The sequence below is a fragment of the Poecilia reticulata genome, chromosome 1, assembly GCF_904066995.2.
Source record: "Poecilia reticulata chromosome 1, P_reticulata-male-v2, whole genome shotgun sequence".
In the NCBI taxonomy this organism is placed as follows: Eukaryota; Metazoa; Chordata; class Actinopteri; order Cyprinodontiformes; family Poeciliidae; genus Poecilia; species Poecilia reticulata.
Window position 1 is genome coordinate 6,435,134 of NC_088830.1, and position 22,656 is coordinate 6,457,789.

Genomic DNA, 22,656 nt, shown 5'->3' on the forward strand with positions numbered 1-22,656 from the left:
AATAAAAACCCTGCTCAATAGCATAATCTCTGCTGATATTGATTAGACAGCTGCCAACATTAGCTGTCGACATAAAAAAAATAAAAATCAAGTAAAAAAAGCAGAAAATGGAGCTTCATTTCATTTTCTGTCATCTTTAGAAAAAAAAATCCTAATTTGGGAAAATATACACAGCGAAGTGCGAAACCTGGTAATGTGAAAGAAGGGACAAGTGATAGATGAGGCACTCTGTCAGGAACAATTTGCAGCAGGACTCAAAAAAAGCGCTGTAGAGAAGCTGAGGAATGTGACACGATTTAGCCACATTCCCTGCGAGGACAAGAAACCTCATTTACAAGTTAAGAACTTTGTTTAACACAATTTTCACTAATTTAGAGACATGAAAAGGAAAAAGTTGTAACCCTCTGATTAGAATCAAAACAAGACTAAAATATTTGCATCAAACAAATTCAATACTGGGTTTGGTAATGGTGTTTTTCTTCAGAGGAACAACAGTTTGACATTATGCCACCAAACATCTACATCTGCTGGGCTATCCAAAAAATGTACCAGCATTTTCCATCATGGGCATCTTAGGACAAATCTATTTACAAATGTAGCTCAACTTGATGGCAGATTTTCTCCAGATACACACAGAACATTTTGTTCAAAGAAAAAGAAGGAAAAAAATACTGTAACCTTCTTTTTGAGAGTCTACGGAGCCCCCTAAGGGACATGGGAAATCACCACACAACAGAATAAATATTTTGTTCCCTCACAATAACAAAACTCTCAGATGACTTTATTACCCTGTGAAAATAACTCAAAAATAGTCCAAATAGTTTGGATATATTCTCCCCTCCCCGCCTTCTTTCCTTCTACTGAAAGTTTCTGTTTATGACTTCGAAGGGATGGGAAACCCCCAAAAAATCCCCCATATCTTTAAGGGGGCTCCATAAGAGTCAGACCTCTTTACATACTTCACACCTTTTTTTTTTTGTCTTGAACAATTGTAAAAACTGAGTTGGTGACCGAAACTACTTGGGTAACTCCAACTGGAACAATGGAGAGTAAACACGCCTTCAGAGTGTCCATGTGCAATCGAACAATACCTCTTTGTCCAGCTTCATATTGTCGGATCATGGCCGATGGGTCGAGAATGTTCCATTGCCTGAATGTACGGTGATCCATTAGAGTTCCTGAAGAGGTGTTGTCACAGCCGTCCCAAGATCAGCCTTGCTTGATCCCCCAGACGGACCTTTCTGAGCCAAATAATCTTTGTAGTTTCGGGTCAAGAGAGTGTAAAGAAAAGGATTGATGCAGCTGTTCCCGTAGGTAAGACATGTGACAAAGAAATTGATGTAATTGTGAGCAGCTGCAGATAAAGCTTTGAGGGAATCTGGGGAGAAAAGTTTAGCTAACTGCCATCCCCAAAACGGTAGGAAACACACCCAGTAGGCTATTATGATACTTAATATCATCGCTAGCACTTTTTGTTTGAGTCCTTTCCTCCGGGTTGAGCGGCTGTTACCCCCTAAACTAGCTTGCACTGTCCAGTAGCGCCTTGCTAGCCCAGCATACAGTCCAACGATTATCAGTCCAGGGACTAAGACACTTGTGAAAAACAGTACTGTAAGGTAAGCCTTGAAAGCTTCAGGCGTCCAGGTGGGGTAGCAGATTCTCTTCCCGAAGCCATACACAGTAGGCTTGGCCTCCCTGAGCTGTATCATCACCATCATGGGAAGCGTTAGAGTGAACGCCAACCCCCAGATAACTCCTGCGGTGAGTCGTTGGTTCCGAGACGAGGACCTGTGGACACTGAAGGGCTTGGCAACGGCACGGTAACGTTCTAAGCTCATCGCAACCAGAATGAAGACGCTGGCATGCATGGTGAGGAGATCAAGACTCAGGAGGATGCGGCAGCCCGCCTCACCGAACAGCCAGTCGTGGGCAAAGTAAGTGCAGACAACAAAGGGAATGGTGGAGAGGTAGAGCAGGTCGGCCAGGGCCAAGTTGACGATGTAGACGTACATGGAACCCGTCCGGCACAAAGCGGCTGAGCGAGTTACGACGAGCGTGTAAATGTTGCCCGCCAGGCCTACGGCGCACATGACCAAAAGCATGGCACCGAGCAGGGACGTCACCCACAGACCTCCACTGGCTCCAGCAGCACTACCACCAAACAGAGAGGTTCCTTCTCCAGCCCCTGGGGTCACACCAGGTCCCGTCTCAGAAGCGATGGTGGCATTGAGGGTGCGGTTCATTGCAGATTTCTGACTTTATGAGAACATGTTCTAATCAAGCCAAGTGCAAATCAAACACTCTTTACAGCTTATGGTGTTTGAGACTAGTTAAACCTGACCAAAGAGGAAACAGAAAATAATGACAATAAGTGTTACGGAAAAAATAGTACTGTACAGAGCAGATTTAAATTCAGTACTCACACAACCCGAGTCTGAAAATTGCTGGCTCCTTCCAGTGTTTGTTGCCCAATTTCTTCCAATTTATTTATGCTCGCAATAAGCAATGTTCTCACTTCCAGACAGTAAGGATCCCTCCCACTGGGTCTGGGTTAAAGTAGAATCAATATGAGATTTTTGTGAGCAGTAGGGAAGTCTCAGCCCGTCAAATGGACAAACTGTGCTTCAAGCCTTTGGTGGCGAGTACTGAGCTGTTTTTGAGAGGACTCCAGTTGCTAATATCTTAGGAGTAGTTTCTACAACAGAGAGAAGAAAAAAGATCCCTTCTCCACTTTTACATAATTTGTAATTCTAATAACTCCCACTCGCTTAACTTTTCTTGAAGGCACCAAGTTAGGTTATACGAGCAATCGTCTTGCATCCATTCAGTCAAAACTTGTCTCCTGTCCCTCTAGGCTTCTTTGCAGATGTTGCCATTCGAGACATCAAGGTAAAAATCCTTCATTTCCATATAACCCATGATGATTTCCTGCTGGTCTTGTTTATCTACTTGGTTTCCTGTGGTGGAAGACGAACCATCCGTTTCTCCTCGGCTAAGAAAATCCAGCTTCCCCTTTGAAGTTTTCTTGGTTGCAGTTCTCTTGTGTCCCTTTCCAGATCCGTCCTCCCTCTTTCTCACCAGGGTGAAAAGCTGGCACGGGCCGATTGATTTATGTGGCATTCCTCCCTGGCCTCAGCCTAATGTCTCAAAAACACCGAGGTGTGGTTTTAGACACCAACTGCTGGCAGGGGAAACTGTCAGCAACTACTTTATAATGCCAGAGTTTATATACTCCCATCAAAGTGTGTGTAAAATTGAAAAGGTGTCATTTTTGGGCCTTTTAATGAAGCGCTGAAGTTTGAATTCAGTATTCACTTCTCTCTAATTCACACAAGTTCAGACATACACATCTGCACTTATTAAAGTTTGGTTAAATTTTAGGTCTTTTAGCAAGTTGCAGAGAAAAGCATGACATTTCTGAAGCCATTCACAAGCTTCGAGCACAATTTCAGATAAACATTTGACCAATATTCTTGACAGATATAGAAGGGTATTTAAACTGGTTGATTTCTTTGCATGGGCTCAACTTATGTGAACAATCCAAAAACCATCAAGGCCAGACAAATACGTAAAAAACATTCTGTAGAAAAGTTACGTACTGCCCAATTTATTCAGTTTATCTGCAAAAAAGTTAATTTGGGGTTCAGTTACTCTGTAAATCTTGAACTGCTTTTTCGTTAATTTAAGAGCACAGATTGTACACAGATTTACGTTTTTTTTTTGAGAAATCAGATTTTTATTAGTGAAAATCTTTTGCAAGTCAGCAATGGTGAGAGAAGAAAATACTTCTAATGGAAATTAAACTGAGAAAGTACATTTTGAAAATACAGAGAAATCACAAAATGAAAAGGCAACAGTAACAGCCATGGTAAAAAAAAAGACAGTACATCCTCATCAATTTCTAGAGTTGTATGTATTTTGTAAACTTGAGATTAGGCTTTAAATGTTTTTGAACCTATAACAACAGATCGATCATAAAATAAAATCCTAAAATCAATAGAGAGCAGGGTTTCATTTCAGCACGACCACAGGTGTTACACAAATACATTTGTAGTTTTCATAAAGAGTGGTACCACATGGAGGTGCTGCTAAGCCATACAACTGCTGGAATTGTTTTCAGCACCTTGCTCAAAATACATTTTTAAATTGGCTTCCATATGTACTTTTTTGTAAGAATACTATATAAAGTATGAATATGTCTTTTTGAATAAAAAAGTAACAGGAAATCTAATCTTTTGGAAGATGTAATAAAAAAATATAAGTACATGTTACAACTAGAAAATTAAAATTCTGCTAGTAAGTCAATAATATATATGTATATATTTTTTTCCTCTCTCTGATAAATGACATATTGACCCATAGAAACATTGCAAAACAGAAATCTTCTTTTTCTGTAATGTATTGTACAGAATACCAAGCCTTGTAACTACAACAGCTAAAAAAAAGCTCCAACATTTGAGTATCCATAAAGCTTTGACCATAGTGTTTCCCATAACCGTGCATATACTAAAACTTTACAAGCAGTAAAAAAGAAATTACAAATTCAAAACTTAAATACTTGGGCAGAAATAGCTGACACAATAGGAAAAAAGCATCTTTACCATCACATAATTTAAGCTAGTTAGCTAGAAAAATATCTATTTAGCCAGAAAAATAGCTAGTTAGCTAGAAAAATAGTCAGCTAGCTAGCTAAAAAAAATTGCTAGTTTTGTAGTCAGTTAGCTACAAAAATAACCAGCTTGCTTTGTAGCTTGAGAGAGAGAGAGATGGATAGGGATAGAATATACTTATATGGATTAAATTACTTAGTGTCAATTTCACACAACAAGTTTATTGTTGCATGTTATTATTATTATTATTATTATATTATTCACCATTAGCTGTAAACCACTTAATAAAGATAGAAAATGTGTCCTTGTGACTGACTCGGGACACGTAACTAACTTTGTTCTACGCTGAGAAGCTTTCACGATACAAGGGTCAATAAAAAAAAAAAGTGGTATCAAAATTAAAGAATAGTTAACGTAACCCTAACCCTAAATCAGACAATGCTTTGGCAAATTTGTTCTCACTTTTAATCCAGAAGTCCACATTTTTAGGATAAGTAGCAGAGTCGGTGTTGTGTCTGTCAGACTGATGGTGGGTGTTGAGGGGAGAAAAGGCCTCTGGTCTGTCAGTGTCGGTGCCTTAACAAGGCCTCCACTTTGAACACAAACAGAAAGCCAAAGTTAATGTAAACCTCCTTGCAGCTAATAAAGTCATTTTTAAAAAGCATTAGATAAGTCTGAATCCTTACTTGTGTAATCCTGAGGGGACATCTGAGTGTTCATGACATTCTTGAAGTGCTTCAGCCATTCCTGTTGGTCACTCTCCGTCTCGCACGTAAACAGGAAGGAGCGCTCAGGTGTTTCTATAGTGATGCCATATTGCCAAGCGCCGTTGCAGGAGGTCCCAGATGGTAAGCCGGCAGAAGCACTGTAATGGTTGTCATTGTTCCCCAGGAATACCTCACCTTTAGCAAAGGCATCCTTCAAACACAGGCAAAATAAAAGAAAGAGGCAAAATGTTATAGGAAACTTTTGGTTTTAATCATTTCCAGTAAGCTATTTTTAGCATACTACTGTCCATTTTCCTCATTTTGTTAATGAAACAATTTTAATTTTATATACCTGATTAGATATTTACACAATGGAGAGAATATATTTTCAATTTTATTTTATAACAATACCTTCATTATGATTATAGCAAAAATATGCTGCAAAACGTCAAACCTTACCAAGTATTTTTGTCTAGTTTCTAGTGTAAATACCTTAGTGCACTTTAAATAAGACTAACTGGTGAATAACTTTTCAGAAAGATGCAGGAGCTTCTTTTAAGTCAATAATTCTTGAATATTTACAGAACCGGTTTAATATGCTAGTATCTTACAGTGGGGTGAAAAAGTGTTCGCCCACTTCCTGATTTCCTGTTGTTTTTTTTGTTTTTTTTGCATGTTTGTCACACCAAAGTGCTTCAGAACGTCCAACCAATTTAAATATTAGTCAAAGACAACACAAGGTAAACACAACATGCTGTTTCTAAAGGAAAGTTTTCATTGTCAAAACTAGACTGTGCTGACATTAAAGAAAATTAGGAACAAATGAGAAAGAACGTAATTAAAACCAGTCTGGAACATCATACCAGCAATAAACCACGATGGTTGTAGTTTTTCCTCTTTAGTAATAAACTTCTTCATTTAAAATCTGAATTTTGTATTTACTTGTATTGTCTTTAAAATTGGTTTGATGTTATGAGACACTGAAATGTGACATTCAAAAAAAATAAGAAGAAAGAAATCAGGAAGGAAACACGTTTACACACCACTGTAAAATGCCAACATTTTAAACCAACCTTGTAACCATGTTGAATTTGTTCTGACTAGGTGTGGCCATTTATCAAATCATTTATCGTGATAAATTTCTTAAGAAAAGAATTTTGACTCATCATTGTCAAGATAAATGTTTTTAACCCTGCCAAAACGTTCTTAAATAAAGTTACCGTGTTCAGGTTGGTGACACAAATCTCGCTTTTTTTACATGACCTACAGAAGCATGTTACAAATGGGAACATTTTTGAAGAGCATTATTGTGTTTGTGGGTCTATGCTTGCTGTGACATACAGTTACCATAAAAAGATGTTGAAACAGTTCTTATTTTCACTTTTATCTTTATCACAATAGCTCAGCAAAATATTGTGATGAAACCGTAGTCCGTCGCCCACTCCTAGTTTTGACTATGGGTTCATGACATTTTTTTTTACACAAACTGAACTAAATTTTTTTTTTTTTAAATCCATTTCGACTCAGTCTTGTGAGAACTACAGGAACCTGATTACTGAACAGGTTCAAATCATGGAAAAGTATAATTAAATCCCGTTTTCTAGCCACTGGTTAACCACAAACATGACTTAATCTCTACTCAGTATATTCAAAATGTTGAATATTGTTCTTAAAGTTCTGCTTTCATCCAAAAGTACTTGTGTGAGATTCATGACATTAAAAAATTGCAACCATTCCCTTTTTATAACTTTGTCTGGCTGCAGATGAACCGGCGTGTGTGAACAGACTCTCATACCAGTGGATCTTTGAAGTACATCAGCCGTCTCTGATCCAGTGTGAACCAGCGCTTCTTGAAGCCTTCCGTTTGCTACATAGACGAGCGGAGAAACAAAACCATAAATAGAGTCAGTAAGACATTGTGTTCACATCCATAGCACCGTGTGTATTTTAAACCGAAGCATGCCGTGCTCTGGTTTGTTTCCAGAACGTGCTGGCTGGTCTAGAAAAGAGGAAAGAAAAGTCCCAGAACTCTAAATTCTTTCTGCCAAACCATCAATCGATGATGTCGGTGATATTGGTAAAGGCTTCCCACTGGAGTTCTTTCAGAGAACTCCTCTAAATATTGAGAGATTGATTGTTCTCTTCACATTTTGCCTGTGGGTTCGTGCCGAAACACATCTTACTCATGAATTAATTCAAATGTAAGTAAATCAGCTCAAAAAGCAGCAGGTTAGTGGGTTATTTCATCTGTCTACATACACAGAGTAAAAAGACATACTTCTTTTTCCTCATTGTCTGGAGTTAAATCAGACCAAACTTCTCCTGTTTTCTACCAGATAGAGTTACCAAAATGATTTTATTTGCTACAAAAATGAGAGAAAATATTTCACAGGTTCATTTATTAATGTCTGAAAGTGCAAAAGCTCATGTACACAATGATGATTTCTATGTATTTAAACAATGACGGAAAGGCCAGTCGATGATGTTATGACTTTGGAAACTTCTGATAGGTTAACTGAGTGATTTGAGCTAATTGGATTCACACCAGTGGTTGTATTTTAAGGCCACACCTTAAAACACACCGCATCTTTTTTTTTTTTTTTGACATGACGGGAAACCCAAGACATCAGGAAGAGAATTGTAGAGGTGTAAAAGTCTGATTCATCCTTTAGAACAATTTCTTCTAGAAGTTGCTGCGTTCCTTTGTTTGAACAATTATACACAAGTATACACATGATGGGAAATGTCCAACCATCATTCTGAATGAGTTTTGGTCCAAAATGTACAAATTGGACTAAAGCCAAAGGCGTTGTGAAGATGAAGCTGATAAAACATCATCCACAGTGAAACGTGTTCTGCACCGAAATGGCCTGAAAGTGAAAGGAAGAAGCCTTTATTTTAAAAAAAGAAGAAAAAAAAGCAGTTTATAGATGAACACAGTGACAAATATCTTCATTATTGGAGGTATATTCCTGTGGTCTGATCTAACTAAAGCGGAACCTTTTGACCATAATGACGATCGTTACATTAGGAGGAAGAACCAGGGTGCTTGTATCATCCTAACTGTGAAGGAAGGAGGTTGGCAGTGTCAGGTTTTAGGGTTGTTTTGCTGGAGGAGGGACTGGTGCACTTCATAAAATGGATGCCATAGATGCAACATCTGAAGACATCAGGAAGTAGAAGCTTGGACATAGATTGGTCTTCCAATTGGACAATGACCCCAAGCTTACAACCAAAGGGTTACAAAGCAGCTTAAGGACAACAAAGTCAATGTTCAAAATCCTACAGAGAATTTGTGGGTATATTTGAGAGAGCCTACAAACCTGACTCACCCCAAAAGTTTGACCCAAGTCAATCTTGCCAAATACAGAGGAAATGGATGTAAACTTCTGACTTTGCAGACATTAAGAAATAAATCCCTGACATATTACTGACTAAACTAAAAGACGAGACGTTTGGGCCGATTTAACCAACGTAGACATGTGCTGGCACAGGCCTGCATGTTTACTCAAATCCTTATAAATGACTCTTTGTTTATTTGCACGGCGCATATCTGCCTTCCGCGTTTGTACTTGAGAGACGAGATTTAAGCGAGTTCTCACAAGGAAGCCTTTCATTTCCTCAGATACAGGAAAGGTGATACGGCAGGTTTGCTCAGCTGATTACCATCCAGTCAGACAGGTAAAAATCCGTCACATTGACAGCTGAGTTAACCTTTTAGCCATGTTGTCTCTTTTTCGTTTTTTGTTCCAATTAGGGACAGGAGACCACAAGCTAGAATAAAAGTGAGAAGAAGACATGTGTTTATCTTGTTAAATACTGATTCTAAAGGAAGACAGGATCAGTCTGACACACGCAGACCGCATAACAAATTGGACACAATTTCACTGAACTCTCCAGTTTGCTTGCAGTAACAGAGATGAGAAATAGACCGCAAATAAGAATAAAAACGAATGCTGATTGCTTGTGGAATATAGTGCAGGTTGCTTTTCTATAATTAAAAATTTAAAGAAAACTTTAATTTGAGAAAATAAAATGAGGAAAATCGATTTTTAGTGTTTTGGGGGGAAATTGTAAGAGGCTTTTGTTGTGCTGGGGTAAATCAGTAAAGTAAAATAAATAAGTCATAGTGGAGGAGTTACAGCTGTGCACATGTACAGACAAGCAGCAGTAGATTTACTTACCCTGGGGCCGGTTTTTTCCATGTATCCTTCTTTGATAAAGTTTCGAGTAAGTTTGGGTACGAGCTGAAAAAAAAAAAAATTACCAAGTTTCTCAGTACGGTCAATAAATGAGCAGTTATTTTTAATTCCCAGAATGTGAATAACAAGGAAACAAAGAGTGATAATGTCTGTATTTTTAAAGGAATGCATATTAAAAATAGGTGAATGCAAGAGTGCATATTTAGAAAAGGTTAATGCGTCTACCTCAGCATCGGTTGCACCGGGAAAGGCCACTCTCAGATACTGAAGCTGAACGGCACGGATTGAATTAAACCAGTCAACAATTTCCTGAAAAAAAAAAAAAAAACAGAAGAGAAAACATAAACAGTAAGGCAAGAATCAAAATTTTAAGGCATTCATTTATATTTCACATTTGGGCCAAAAACCAGATATATGATTAAAGTTCGTCTTGGTTTTTCCGGTCATTATAAATGAACACCTCTGGTATATATCTTTGTATATTTGCAGTTGTGCCACACTCTTGTGATTTTCAGGTAATGGATTGAAAAGTGTGAAATGTTTAAAGTCAAGAATTTTGTTCAACAACTCGACGTAGCTAAGTTTCTCCATTCCTTTTTTCTGTTTCTTGGTTCTCGTGATGCCGATTGTTCAATCATTTTCTTTACCAGACATCTGATTTATTTACAGTGACTCCTAGGTAAAGTTACACACATACAGACTCTGTTAAATAATTAGGTTACCTTTAATACAACCACACCAGGTGTTAAACATAAAAGGTGTCAAATTAAAAAGGGAGGTTTGAAAAACTAAAATCATTTCCCCCACATTCACTTTACAGTTTGCACTACTTCATATTGGTGTATGACACAAATTCCAATAAAATACATTTCGTTACTGTAATTGTAGCAAAATGTGAGAATTTTTGCGGAAATTTTGTGGCGCCGTTCCTTTGTGGAGGTAGAGAAGATCAGGTTTTCATGCGACTAAGGAAATTGGGACGATTTATTCACTGGCAGATTTAATGATGCACCGCTAATTTTAACTCACTCTCAACATCTTGTTACTAGATTTTTTTGGCATTTTTTTATGGAGAATTTGCATGAAATTCTTCATGAACCCATATTACAGGGTTCTTGAGCTGAATTTGTCAACAATGAGCAATTTTAGATTTTATTTCTTAGTAGATCGTCTATTATATCTCTGATATAAGAGACAGTAAATTGCAAAACATTCTTCTGTTTTCTCTCTCTTCCTACCAAAACCTATCTTCAGTCTATCTATCTTTGGTCTCAACTAATCCTCTTTTATGAAGGACAATTTTGTTTACAGAGCCTTCATAATTCAATTTCTTTGTTGTTTCTGTTTTGTTTATTTATATTTCAAACATTTTCCAGTTCCATTGTCAAATGTTCATTAGAACTGAAAGTTTATTTATATTTAAGAATGTGTTCCTGCATTAATTTGCCATCACCATAATATTGCTTGAAAATGGTCTCAAAACAACAATAATATTATCGTTTATCGTGATAACTTATGGGGCAATTCATCGTCCAGTAAAACTTATGGTGACCCTCCTAACTGTATATTAACAAAGACAACAAGCACAAAAAAAGTCTGATTAACGTAATCAGTGCAAGTTGATTAAAATTAATTATAATATATATATATATATATATATATATATATATATATATATATATATATATATATATTAAAAAAAACTTTCAGGCAGGCTTAAGTGGTTTTGATATTTGAAACTGCAATTACAATCGAAGCTGTCACAAACTCACTACCTCATAAATTAAAAAAAGGGAATAAAAGTGTTCAAGGAAAGCTTGGTGTGCCACTTCATTCCTCTGTAACTCTCCCTGAAGTAGAAAGTCAGCTAAACAACTCTGCAGATCGCTGCTAATGCAATGACACTGATCTGATTTCCTCAGTCCCGGGTGACAGACGGCAGCAAATAAATCACATACAAACACGGGACGGCTCAATATATCCCACTGTGTTTCTGGATGACAGAGAATGATGGATGTGATGCTTGAATGTCATCTGATAATGGATTCCACCGGGAAGCAGAGACTGGCACAAATGATCGGCTCTTCCACAACGACACCGGCGAGATAGTTAGAAAGCATATTCATCACATCTATCTAGACAGATAACAAGTAATTTAAATGATGCTTTACATTGTTTAATAGAGGTGGAGAAAAAAATTTGATTCCACAGAGAATCACAATTCCTAGTCGTGGCATTTCTGAATCCATTCAAAATGCTCAAAAGTTGCTTTTTGTAAAATTACATTATGTATAAATCTTTTTTATTTTTATGTTTAAGAAAAAGCTGGCCAGCAAAGCTAACTTAGTGCTGGCAATTTAAGCTACAGAATTTTACACATGAGCCTATTTTTCCCTAAATATAAAGAAAAATAACATTTTGAAACAGTATGGAATGATGTAAAATTCCTTTAAAAAATAAATGTTATATATATATATATATATATATATATATTTTTTTTTTTTTTTACGTTGTCTTTTCCTCTTGTCAGTCACATGATTTAAACAGAATCTCTCGACCATCTGAACAGAAAAAACTGGCTTCTGAATCAAAAATTGTTTCTAAATTGAACTGTGACCCTAAAAGCCAGAATTGAACTGCTAGACACTGAATGATTGGTTTAAGTCAGGCTTCTGCTTTACAATCATTACTAAGCAGAAAAACACCAAGTGTGTGTGACTCTCACCTTGCCATTGTCATGATACACAAAGATATTGCGGGTGCTGTAGTCTTTGAGGTAGGTGATCTGCAGGCCGTTGGGATTTCCGATCTTTTCTGGCTGGAATGTCGCATTGATAGTGTCCACCTTAATCACTGCTTTGGGCTCCTTAGCCTAAACAAATCAGGAGAGGGTTTTTCAAACTCTAGGTATAGTTTGCTGAATGTTGCTTTATTTAAATGTGACTAAGCGAGAGGCAGAAGGCAGTGAAAGTGGAGGTTAAGTCGAAGCGTTCTGAGCTGGTTGCTAATGGCAGACTGATGTCGCTACAGACTGACCATCATATAATTACTCAAATCCCTGTTGTCTGCTGCCATGGCGCCCAACTGTGGCACCATGACCGGACCCAGCTCAAGCTAAATATAGATCAGACAACTATAGAGTTCAACTATTTAGTAACAAGCATAAAAAAAAAAAGTTTTAAAGCATTGTTGCTTTTTCAGACAAAATTTTGAGAACTTCCCAAACAAACTTGGGTGTCAATTACCTGCGTTTCCTTTACAACTGTGTGCAAAATCCTTTTTGATATTACGCTAATGAAAAAAAAAAAAACAATTTTGCAATTATGGTGCTTCCTTTAAAAAAGAAACTCAATTAAAATCAAACAAAAATAAGTTTGTTCATGTGATAAGTCACTTAAAAAATTCATGCGGTGTCATCCACCTCCTGCCACTTCCTGTTGACCTCTTTGTCTTTTCCAGCAGTAGTAACATCCGGTTGTTGATCACGTGACTTGTGTGATGTGAAAAAATTGTTTTCAATTCAGTTTTGCAAAATACACTGATTTCAATTCAGCTGAAAAGCCACCTCATCCTAGCGCAAAGACAATTTATTGAAAAACTTGGCGTTTGGTGTTTTTCCATTAAGCAAATTTATTTTTGTAATTCTGAATTTATGCGATTATTCGGTCAGTGGAGATGCAGCTAATGAAACAGAAACAACTTCTGGTGATTATTTATGCTGGCCTGTTTCAAATCCTGGTTTGAAAACCAGTGAGATTTCCTTACTGATCCACTCAGTGACAAGATTCAATACTATTATGAAGGCAAGTTGAACACAATGCATCTCTACCATTTGTCCATTCAAGTTATTCTAAGAAGGAAAACAATTAAATTGTATCCTTCAACCAATAACCCAATTTCTTGGATTTGTTTTGTTTGTTCTTTTACCTTTTTCAACTAACTGAAAAAGTACAAGTCACGTTAAAAGACTGTTCCCAGATTTTTGTCAGTATGGTGACACATTTGGAAAACTTAGAATTCACTCAGTTACTGGTTTTGAAAATCAGAGGCCACAGTTGTTCTACTTTTTATGATTTTATGATAAACTGAGAAACTGGCTACATTGATGTGCTTAATAATTAAAATTTTATGTGTGCAGAGCATCAAGGTTTTTCAATCTGACAGTTGATTATAGCCATCACTGCAGTGATATCAGTTTGTCACATATTCAGATAATAAAAGGCTGTTTGTAATAATAGACATCAGATAATACATGATATGCTGGAACACACAAAGTCCTTATTGTTATCGAAACAAGCTGGGGTTTTTTTTGTGTGTGTGTCTTTTATATGCAGCATTTGTTTCCAGCTTCTGAGGATAATTATTTTGAATGGTGAACAGTTCAGACAGAATCCTCAGTAAACGTGTCTGAACTTGCACAAACTCAGTGGAGAAGACAAATCCTCATTTTGTTGTCTCATGTTGTCAGTTCAAAACATATAAACTGGACTGAACTGAATGGAATACAGTTGAACTGAACTTGTGAATATGAAAGACCAAAACCTAAACCATACAGAAATCATTTGTGAATATACTTCTTATCTTTAAAATCTTTTATATTTAGGGGTATTTGTATAGTGGGTGTAGACTAGAGCAGAATGTGCTTTAAGGTCATTTTACTGAACTGGATTCTCACGAACTGCTGCTTACGTCATATTTGGTGTAGTACTTCAGATTGCCCTCTCTTTCAGAAAGGACGAATCGCCTGCTCAGAAACTGCCCGTTGTCCCGCCCCCTTTTCATCAACGTGCCCTCTCTCGTTTCTGCAGGATGCAAGCAAACCTTATTATTTAAGGTCAAGGGAATTTTTTATTTTTTATTTTTTACAGTACATGTGAGGGTTTGTGCGCGCTCACCTGATTCGTACGTCAAGCTTTTCCCAGGTTTCGAGAACTCTTTCCTCTCGTACTTCGCTCTGATCCACTGCTCTCTCAGCACTCTGAGCAAACACGAACAAAATGGAAAGACACACACACTTAAGAAACACACGAATTGATCAAACGGTAAATGGACTGAGGCTATGTAATGCTTTCCTCGTCATATAAACCTCAAAGGTCTTTGAGAGGTCAAGTTGACCTCTCAATAAGACTCAGATATGCACGCAGTCGTACACCAAAGGAAAGACATGTTTACCGATAACGTTTCCTCTGCATTTTAGTTAGCGTTGTCAAATTGAAAGAGGAATGAAGACATGTGCAAGTGATTTTTATTTTTTGATTTTTTTTTGCATTTTTTTTAAACCAAAACTTTGGTAAGGCACTGTAGAGAAACAGGACCATCCATGTGATAAGCCACACGTTCAAAGATCACATCCATTTTGCATAACGTTACTTAAGCTCTGATAGTTGCATGTGGAGCTGTGGTTACTCACTGACAGTCCTTGTGGGTTGGTTTGTAGTAGTAGACAGGAACATCCGCCTCATACTTTGCCTTCATTAGCTCATTTCCATGTTCAGCCATGAACTATCTCACAAACACAACACATATAAAAAAAAGACAGTATTAAAGTACGAATGACGCCCCAGCACATGAATGAACAGAACAATAACAGGAGGACACATTAGGCAAAATAAATTTGGACGTTTTGGAATATATTCCATCTTAAAGTACATTTATACAATCACAGAATTCATCTTTTAAAATTCCCACATATATTTTCTTAGAAATTGATGTTAAAAGGGCAGTATTGTGTGTTTTCTGACCACATGCTGCCATTTTATATCACAATCAGTTCCCTTCAGTTGTTTAAAAAATGCTACATGTATCAAATATAAAAGAAACTTGACTTTGATATTTAACATCTTCAAATTGGACCTCTGCATCTTTAAGAAGCTGCTGCTCTTTCTGAAACTCCGCCTCCAGGGAGTCATCACAACATGGCTCCTCTATTAACTGTTTAACAACTTTTTTACTAGTATTGCTCTGATAAGTAGCTCCTATAACGAGCTACTTATCGTTATAAGTAGCTTGAGCTCAGCACATGTGCAGTACCAAAAGCTGTTTGCTAATTGCTGCTGGCTAGTCTGGAGGAGCTAGGTGGGAAAGTCATAGGACAGGACTGCTCTGTAATGCAGATTCTCAGAAGGAGGAGCTTCATCTTGAAGGCGGAGCTAGGTCCAACATAGCTGAATGGTTGCCATGGGAGATTAAAGAGATTGTCAAACACGCATGGAAAAATTAAGGCAAAACTCCAGGTATGTTTTCGATGAGGGAATAACATTATTAGATGATGTAAAACTAAAAAATTTAGAATAATACTGCCACTTTAAGTACGACAGTTAACACATTTCTGAAGTCCTTGTTTAATCTGAAACTAATAATTGTCCTGTGGGTTTTGTTAGTTTATTAAAGTTTTTTTTTGTTATTTACCATACCAAAAGGTTATGGTTCTTTGTTTGCCATAACAAATTACCATAAAAGTGCATAAAAGTAGGATTTTATTCATTGTGTTTAATTCATTTACTTTGGTGTGGACATTCAGAAGCTATATTTTTTGATTTGTTAGTCAACACAAAGCTTTAATATCTAAGTTGCTTGGCATGCTCTCCCTTTGCCAAAAGCTTTACTGCTACATACTGTTGTCTTTTCATGTAAAACTAGTTCCAAAACACCTCCTCACTTCCTGCTGGGTAGTTTTAATGGAAAATCTATGACACAACAAGTGGGATCTTGAAAGCATGCAAAATTTTAGAAAAATATGCCTGTACATTGACTACACAAAGCTACCCGAGTGTGAACTTGAAACAACCAGATTGAAAAGAACTAAAAAGCAAAAGCACACAAGAAGTAAAGCAACTTTCTTTGCCTCTCACCACTGTATGCATCCTTTCAAAGAAGTTGAAGTGATTAAAATTATCTGTTGGATTTGTATGAGAGAAGTTAAGTTCACATCACAGTGATTTAGAAATTTTAAAATTATTCCTTGATCGGCCTGATTTCTTCCAAAAGGTCAGAACGCAACTACTGGTAAATTAGCATAATCAACATTAAACCTTGGCTATTTGCAATGTAAATTGATCAAATTAATTTAAATGGTAGATAGAAGAATTGTGTAAATGGCTATAAATTGATAAAAAATGTTTGGTGTGAATAGCTATAGATGGAATAAACACATGTTGAACGTATTTTATTGTTATGAGCTGCCATGTAGATGAAAAGCAGCTTTAAGCTTAATCTGGTGTAATTCTGCAATTGACTAACTTTTGTGAAGGATAATGTGTTTACACATTGTCCCTGCTACATAAATAATAAAACCAACAAACAATAGTGAAAAATCGTAAGGGAAGAGCAAAGCTAACAACTAGCCACACAGACCCAAGTTTTAGCTGGTTTTAGCTAATTTTAGCCATTTAAAATACTAGCATCCATTGAATATAATGATAGATTATCAAAAGGCAGTGCAACTTTGGTACAGCAATATGTCGTTCAGGTAAGGCAACATTGATCAACTTAATCTCTATATAACATTGTATATAGTTACACTGTTTTTCCCTTTGAGCTTTAAGCTGTTCAACACGACTGTTAAGCTAGCTTTTAGCCTTCCAACTCAGCTGAGTAGCTTTCTCCTCTTTATGAAAACTCAATATGTTAAAAGTACAACTACTGATGATAACCACTTTTTTGTAAATCTATAAAATGACTCCCCACACAGGAAACCACAATAAAAAAAAACAATAAAATCCTGATCAGCTGGGAAATTTGGAGAATTTACAAATTAGGCCCTAAGTGCAGTGAACATATTTATCCTGGAAGCAGTCATGAACAGAACCTTGTAGCATTTACTAGAAATTTAAAAAATGGAGCAGCAGAGCTAATACTTTGCTGGGCCAGTTAAAATAAACAGCACATAAAAAAATTGAAAAACTACGTTTTTTTTTTTAGCATAATATAGATGTTTTATTCTTCCAAATTATCTATTCTTGCCTCTATAAATTTTCCTCCTTATTTACTCAACTTTCTCACATACTTTCTCTCCTCTAAAATAAATAAATAAATAAAACTACATTTGTAACAGATGAGATCCTAGGATTTGCTAGTTTTGACCTCTGACCTGAACCTCCTGGTCCTCCCAGTGGGACAGTCTCAGGGACTTGACTTTGCAGATTTCGGGGATGTTGCGATGGATTCCAGAGCAGTCCAGACAGATGAACACACCAAGGGAGCAGGAGCCCCAACCCGGATCTGCAGCAGGTTAGAAAATCAAAAAAAAAAAAAAAAGAAAGAAATTGAAAAGCCAGAATAGAGTCCCGGTGCTATACATACAAAAGGAGATCCTAGATATTAAAATTTAAAGCTCGAGGGTAAGATGTAAGCGTTACAATCACTAAACGTGATGGCAAAGAGATACAGTACCTCTGAAAAGTACTCAATATCTTCATGTTTTTTCACATTTGTGTAATGTTATAGCCTCACTTCAAACTCTGTTAAATTAATTTACTTCTTCAAACTTCTACACACCAACACCCCGTGACAATGTAAGAAAAAAAAATCTAGAGCATTTTGCTAACTGGTTAAAAAGAGAGAGAGAAAAACATCTCATTTGGGTAAATATTTACGGTCTTTACACTTTGTTGAATCACCTTTGGCAATAATTACAGTCTTTTTGAAAATGATGTCACAGCTTTATTTAGACTGTTTGGTTCATTCTTCTTTGCAGAACTTCTCAGCCTCCATCAGGATGGACGGCAGACGCCTGTCAGACGTTCAATGGGACTTAAAGCTGTGGTATGTAACTTTTATACATTTTTAAACATATATATTAAAACTGTCACTATGTTGTGACAGTTTGGTATGAAACAGATAATCTGTGAACAAAACTGAGCTGCTCTGTCTTCTCCCAGCCCTGACTAGAAACAACCAATCAGAGCGAGGAGGAGGGTCTTAGCGCTGCCAATCATATTTACGTACACGCTACTCATTACCCTCTTCTGAATGAAATTGCAAAACGCTGAAAAACTTTTTTCCCCCCACATTGTCATTTTGGAGTATTTGTGTGTAGAATTAGACTAACACTATTTGGAATGAGGTTGGAACATAAAATGTGGGAAAACTGAGGTGATCTGAAAACTTTCTGGATGCACTGTACTTCCAGTCCTATTGTTTATGGGTATTTTTGCAGAAAATCAGCGTTGTTTGATGTTTTAATTCAATGAAAGAAAATCGGGATGTAGCGAGAGCAATGCAAAAAAAATTCAATGTTAAAACATGAAGGATCACATGAACTCAATACGAATTAATTTACTAGGAAAAGGAAATCTATTTCGGTAAGGTAATTTTAGTTAGATAGCACATTTTCAGCAATAAGGCATTTCAAGTGCTTTACATGAATTAGAGGAAATACAATCAAACCAACAAGAACAACAACAAAAAAAAAAAGAAAAACAACAAAAGTAATTCACAATTATAACCTAACAGGAGTTTCTTTTATGAATAAGAATAAATATTCCACAATTTATAACCTGACAGGAGTTTCTCTGGGTCTTTTAGTTCTAACTTATGGGTTTTGTTTCTGGTCTGCGTTGAGTGAAGTGTAGATGTTCCTGTTCTGGTTTTCTGGACAACAAGAATAAAATAAGTACTCCACATTTTCTAAAAGTAATCTTAGTAGAACATAAATCCTGATCACCCGTGTTATCGCTTTAAAAGCATTTTGGAATGACGAGCCCGGCCAGACAGAAAATCAAAGTAGTTGCTAGGTGAGGATAAAATACTTAAACTCAATAAACCCTTTAACTCTAACCGTAAGGCTCCCCTGGAACAATGCCACACAAAACAGGAAATCTTCCAGGTTCATTTGTTTATCCTGTTCCTCTAATCTAAAAGATTTAGAGAGTTATCCTTTCATTGCTTTGTCTCCCCCCCAAAAAAAAAACCCCAATCTTGACAGTAAACACAGCTTGTGTGTGAAAGACCGCCTTGACCTTATCAGGAGAAATTATTGATGTCTGAGCAGGAAGAACATTCTTCCAAGCAGACTGGAGTTCGGATGTGGCCGGTTGATCAATACCGATCCCTGACTGCCTTCTAAACCAAAGTCTCTGAAGGCTCCCAAAAAGCAGACAGAGTGACCATCTTTAGTTACCCAACGACAAACAAGAAGGAAGGATGTGAGCTGAAAGTTAACCAGAAGGCCGTCAAGGTGCATCAGACCAGCCAACACCTTTGCACTTCCTTAAGACTCTGAGATGAAATGACAATCTGGCAGTGATATAAATCCTCACCACGGCACGGCTTTACTCATGTTTTGCTTTGCAAATCAACACGCTTATTGTTGGGAAGCTAGTATAGAACCAAAAAAACAGAACATGACTGTTGAGGTCGTTTTAATTTTGGCTTTGTAGCTGGAAGAGAAGTGTACACCTTTAAGGTCAACACCATATGGATCTATTAAACATCAACCATTTATTTCATTATTCCAATTCAAAGAGTAAAACTCATTTCTCCACATTTTGATCCAACAGTGATTCAAATTTATCCAGTTTATGTTTATCTTTGTTTACAACACGCTGGCGCTACACGCTGAGAGTGAGATGTTTTTATGTTTTATGTTTACAGTCATCTTTATGTTGGCACCTTAAAATATTGGCTTAATTTGACAGAACAGTACGTCTTCGTACGTGTGATATTGGTTATTTTAGATCTCCTTCTTAGTGCCGTTTTCAAGAGAGTGTGCCAAAAATATCAGCTTTCGCCTGAACCATAATAAATAAACAGAATCTTGAAGAATCTGATGATTATTGATTACACCCAACCACAGCTCAAAAGTCCAGGTTCTCAAGAAAAAAGACAAAAATAAAGAATTTTTAAATACAGAAACGTCACATTTTACTGTCATCCAGTGAATGGTATGGTTTGCAAAAGAAGCTGGCCGGTCACCTGACCTAGCATCAAAGCAAATTTATGGAAAGTTGAATGGAAGGAAAGTGCATTATAGAATAACAGGGAATAACTGCAGAAGGATGGTATTCAGATAATCTTCTTAACACATTAGCAGGATGAGGATATTACCTAAATGTTACAAACTTGGATTTCTGAATAACAATTTACACAATTGTTACTCTGTAAGAATAACAATTCTTACAGAGTAAGGACATGTGAATTGAACATTATGTCTTCGTTGTGTGAAATTCTCCGTCTCTTTTCTGTCCTGATGGAATCTCTCCCTCTGATCGTCACTCGTTGATCCAGATTCTCAGGAAACCGATCCAGATGTGAGAACAGGTCATGCATTTTGATGCTCATGTTGCTCCATAGGTCAGAAAGTTGACCCGATTGGGCAAAACCAAAGTGATTTCTGGATTCAGTTCATCAAAATGACCCTGAAACAGTTTGAAAAACCACAGACAATATTTTTTGTCTGTTGACCAGTGTGATTAGTGAACTCCAGTGGATTTTAGTGTTAAAAATGTTCAGATATTCTTTGCTGTATGGGAGAAAATAAATAAATAAAAGGCAGATCATTCTTTTTTGGGCTTGACTGAAAAAAAAAGGGTGTGTTCTGTGCAAGTCCTACACTGCCCTACACTAAGCATGTGAAGTCTTGTTCCAATCTCATGGCTTTTTCCTTTTTTCTTCTGGATACTCCACGTTGCACACACCAAGCAGAACGAGGCCCGTACAACTTCACCTGAGGTCCAGCTGAAGTTGAATTCCCAGCATTCTTTGTGACATATTTTCAAATCAGACACCAATCTGCAAGATTTCAAACTAAACCAGTGTGGCCGTCCCATGCAGCCTAAATGCCTTGGCATTCATCAAACACTTAACTGGAACAGGTTAACACTGATTTTCTTCAACCTACCCAGCGCGCCGCAGTCTGCGCAGACGTCATTTCCCGGCCTTTGCAGAATCTCTTTAAGAGCTCGGATAGCTCTTTCGTTTGTCGACATTTCGGCGTTTAGATCCCTTATCCGCCGGCTTGCAACGCGAGAGGAGGGAGAGAGAGAGAGAGAGAGAGAGAGAGAAAGAGTGCAGCAGAGCAAAAAGACAGGGGGGGGAGAGAGACAGAAACCTTTAAGGAAAAAGGTGTGCCGACTCGCGTCGCGCCCTCCCTCCTTCCTTCCTTGAGGTGCGGACGAGTCCGCACAGGTAGGCCCGATGTGCGGCCGCAGCACAGACTTTATGCCTCCAGGTGAAGGGAAAGCAAATCAAAGCTTCTCCGTCCAGTCACACGGTGAAAAACGAAACATCATCCAAACTTTTCAATTCCCCAAATCGTACACCTCTCCTGGGATCCCCAGTGAGAGCAGCGGACAGATTGCGCTCTACTTCCGGCCGGACTGCATGTGTTGAACGGAGAGAGTCAGACGCCACACTAGGAAGTGAAGCGCCGAGGTTGTTCCAACACGCTGTTGTTCCGCATATTATGCGGTTAGATCGCATATCCCTCCCCGCAGCTGCACATCTATGCAATGCTCTGCTGCTCTCAACACGTCGGCTTGCATGTTGATGCAAAAAAGAGAGATTTTGTTGTTGTTGTGATTTTCAGAGAATAAATCATTTCCACGCATTTATAAATAAGCACAGTTATTAAACAAGTAATTTCAGTTGCTGAAAGTGAAAAAAAAGAAAAAGATCCAGGATGTGGGTGAACTAGACCATACAGTCACCACTTTTTGGCTATCAATTCATTTTTCACTTCTATGTTTAGAAATGCTTGAATGTAAAGGTGTGAGATGTTTGTGGGTTAATAAAAGAAGTACATTTGGGTTTTGTGTTCTTTAAATAAGAGACATAAGAACTGGGTTATGTTTTGAAGATGTATTTAAAGTTTGGGACGTCAAAGCAGATACATATCCGTTTAAGTTTTATACCAGAGGTGTCGAACTCATTTTATCAAAATATATCAAATATATATAAGAAATCTGAATGTTCTTAAAGGGCCGGTAGCACGTATTGATAAAACCCACTAAACTGCAAAAATATCAATAGCTTTTCACCATTCAAAAAGCTTCTCTTTAAATGAGATAATATTGGATATCTTTTCAGTCCATCCAGGAGTTTGTGAATATGTTTATGGTTTTTGTTTTTTTGCAATCAGAATTACAGATTTTGTGGTGCTAATTTAAAAATATTAGTAAGGAATTTTTATGAAATTTG

At 37.3% G+C, this 22,656-nt stretch overlaps 2 protein-coding genes across 2 annotated transcripts; both read right to left on the reverse strand.

Annotated features, from left to right (window-relative positions):
• Nucleotides 1-759: 759 nt before the first annotated feature.
• Nucleotides 760-3,417, reverse strand: uts2r4 (urotensin-2 receptor 4). The gene has a single exon (XM_008405420.2). The coding sequence runs from the start codon at nucleotides 2,241-2,243 to the stop codon at nucleotides 1,170-1,172; it is 1,074 nt and encodes a 357-aa protein (XP_008403642.1). The 5' UTR covers nucleotides 2,244-3,417; the 3' UTR covers nucleotides 760-1,169.
• A 477-nt stretch (nucleotides 3,418-3,894) lies between these two features.
• On the reverse strand, nucleotides 3,895-21,700 carry LOC103462536 (arf-GAP with dual PH domain-containing protein 1). The gene is made up of 11 exons (XM_081598831.1): nucleotides 21,359-21,700; nucleotides 17,609-17,739; nucleotides 14,930-15,021; nucleotides 14,415-14,497; nucleotides 14,209-14,321; nucleotides 12,245-12,391; nucleotides 9,745-9,828; nucleotides 9,502-9,564; nucleotides 7,113-7,184; nucleotides 5,297-5,528; nucleotides 3,895-5,202 (listed from the first exon to the last, which is right to left on the reverse strand). The coding sequence occupies exons 1-11, from the start codon at nucleotides 21,444-21,446 to the stop codon at nucleotides 5,174-5,176; spliced, it is 1,134 nt and encodes a 377-aa protein (XP_081454957.1). The 5' UTR covers nucleotides 21,447-21,700; the 3' UTR covers nucleotides 3,895-5,173.
• Between the last annotated feature and the right edge of the window lie 956 nt (nucleotides 21,701-22,656).

Coding starts and splice junctions, on each gene's coding strand:
- uts2r4 (XM_008405420.2), bottom strand. CDS start 2,243: ATGAACCGCACCCTCAATGCCACCATCGCTTCTGAGACGGGACCTGGT.
- LOC103462536 (XM_081598831.1), bottom strand. CDS start 21,446: ATGTCGACAAACGAAAGAGCTATCCGAGCTCTTAAAGAGATTCTGCAA. Junction 9,565..9,744: donor CCGGTGCAACCGATGCTGAG/GTAGACGCATTA, acceptor TTTTTTTTTCAG/CTCGTACCCAAACTTACTCG. Junction 5,529..7,112: donor TGTACTTCAAAGATCCACTG/GTATGAGAGTCT, acceptor CTGTGTTTGAAG/GATGCCTTTGCTAAAGGTGA.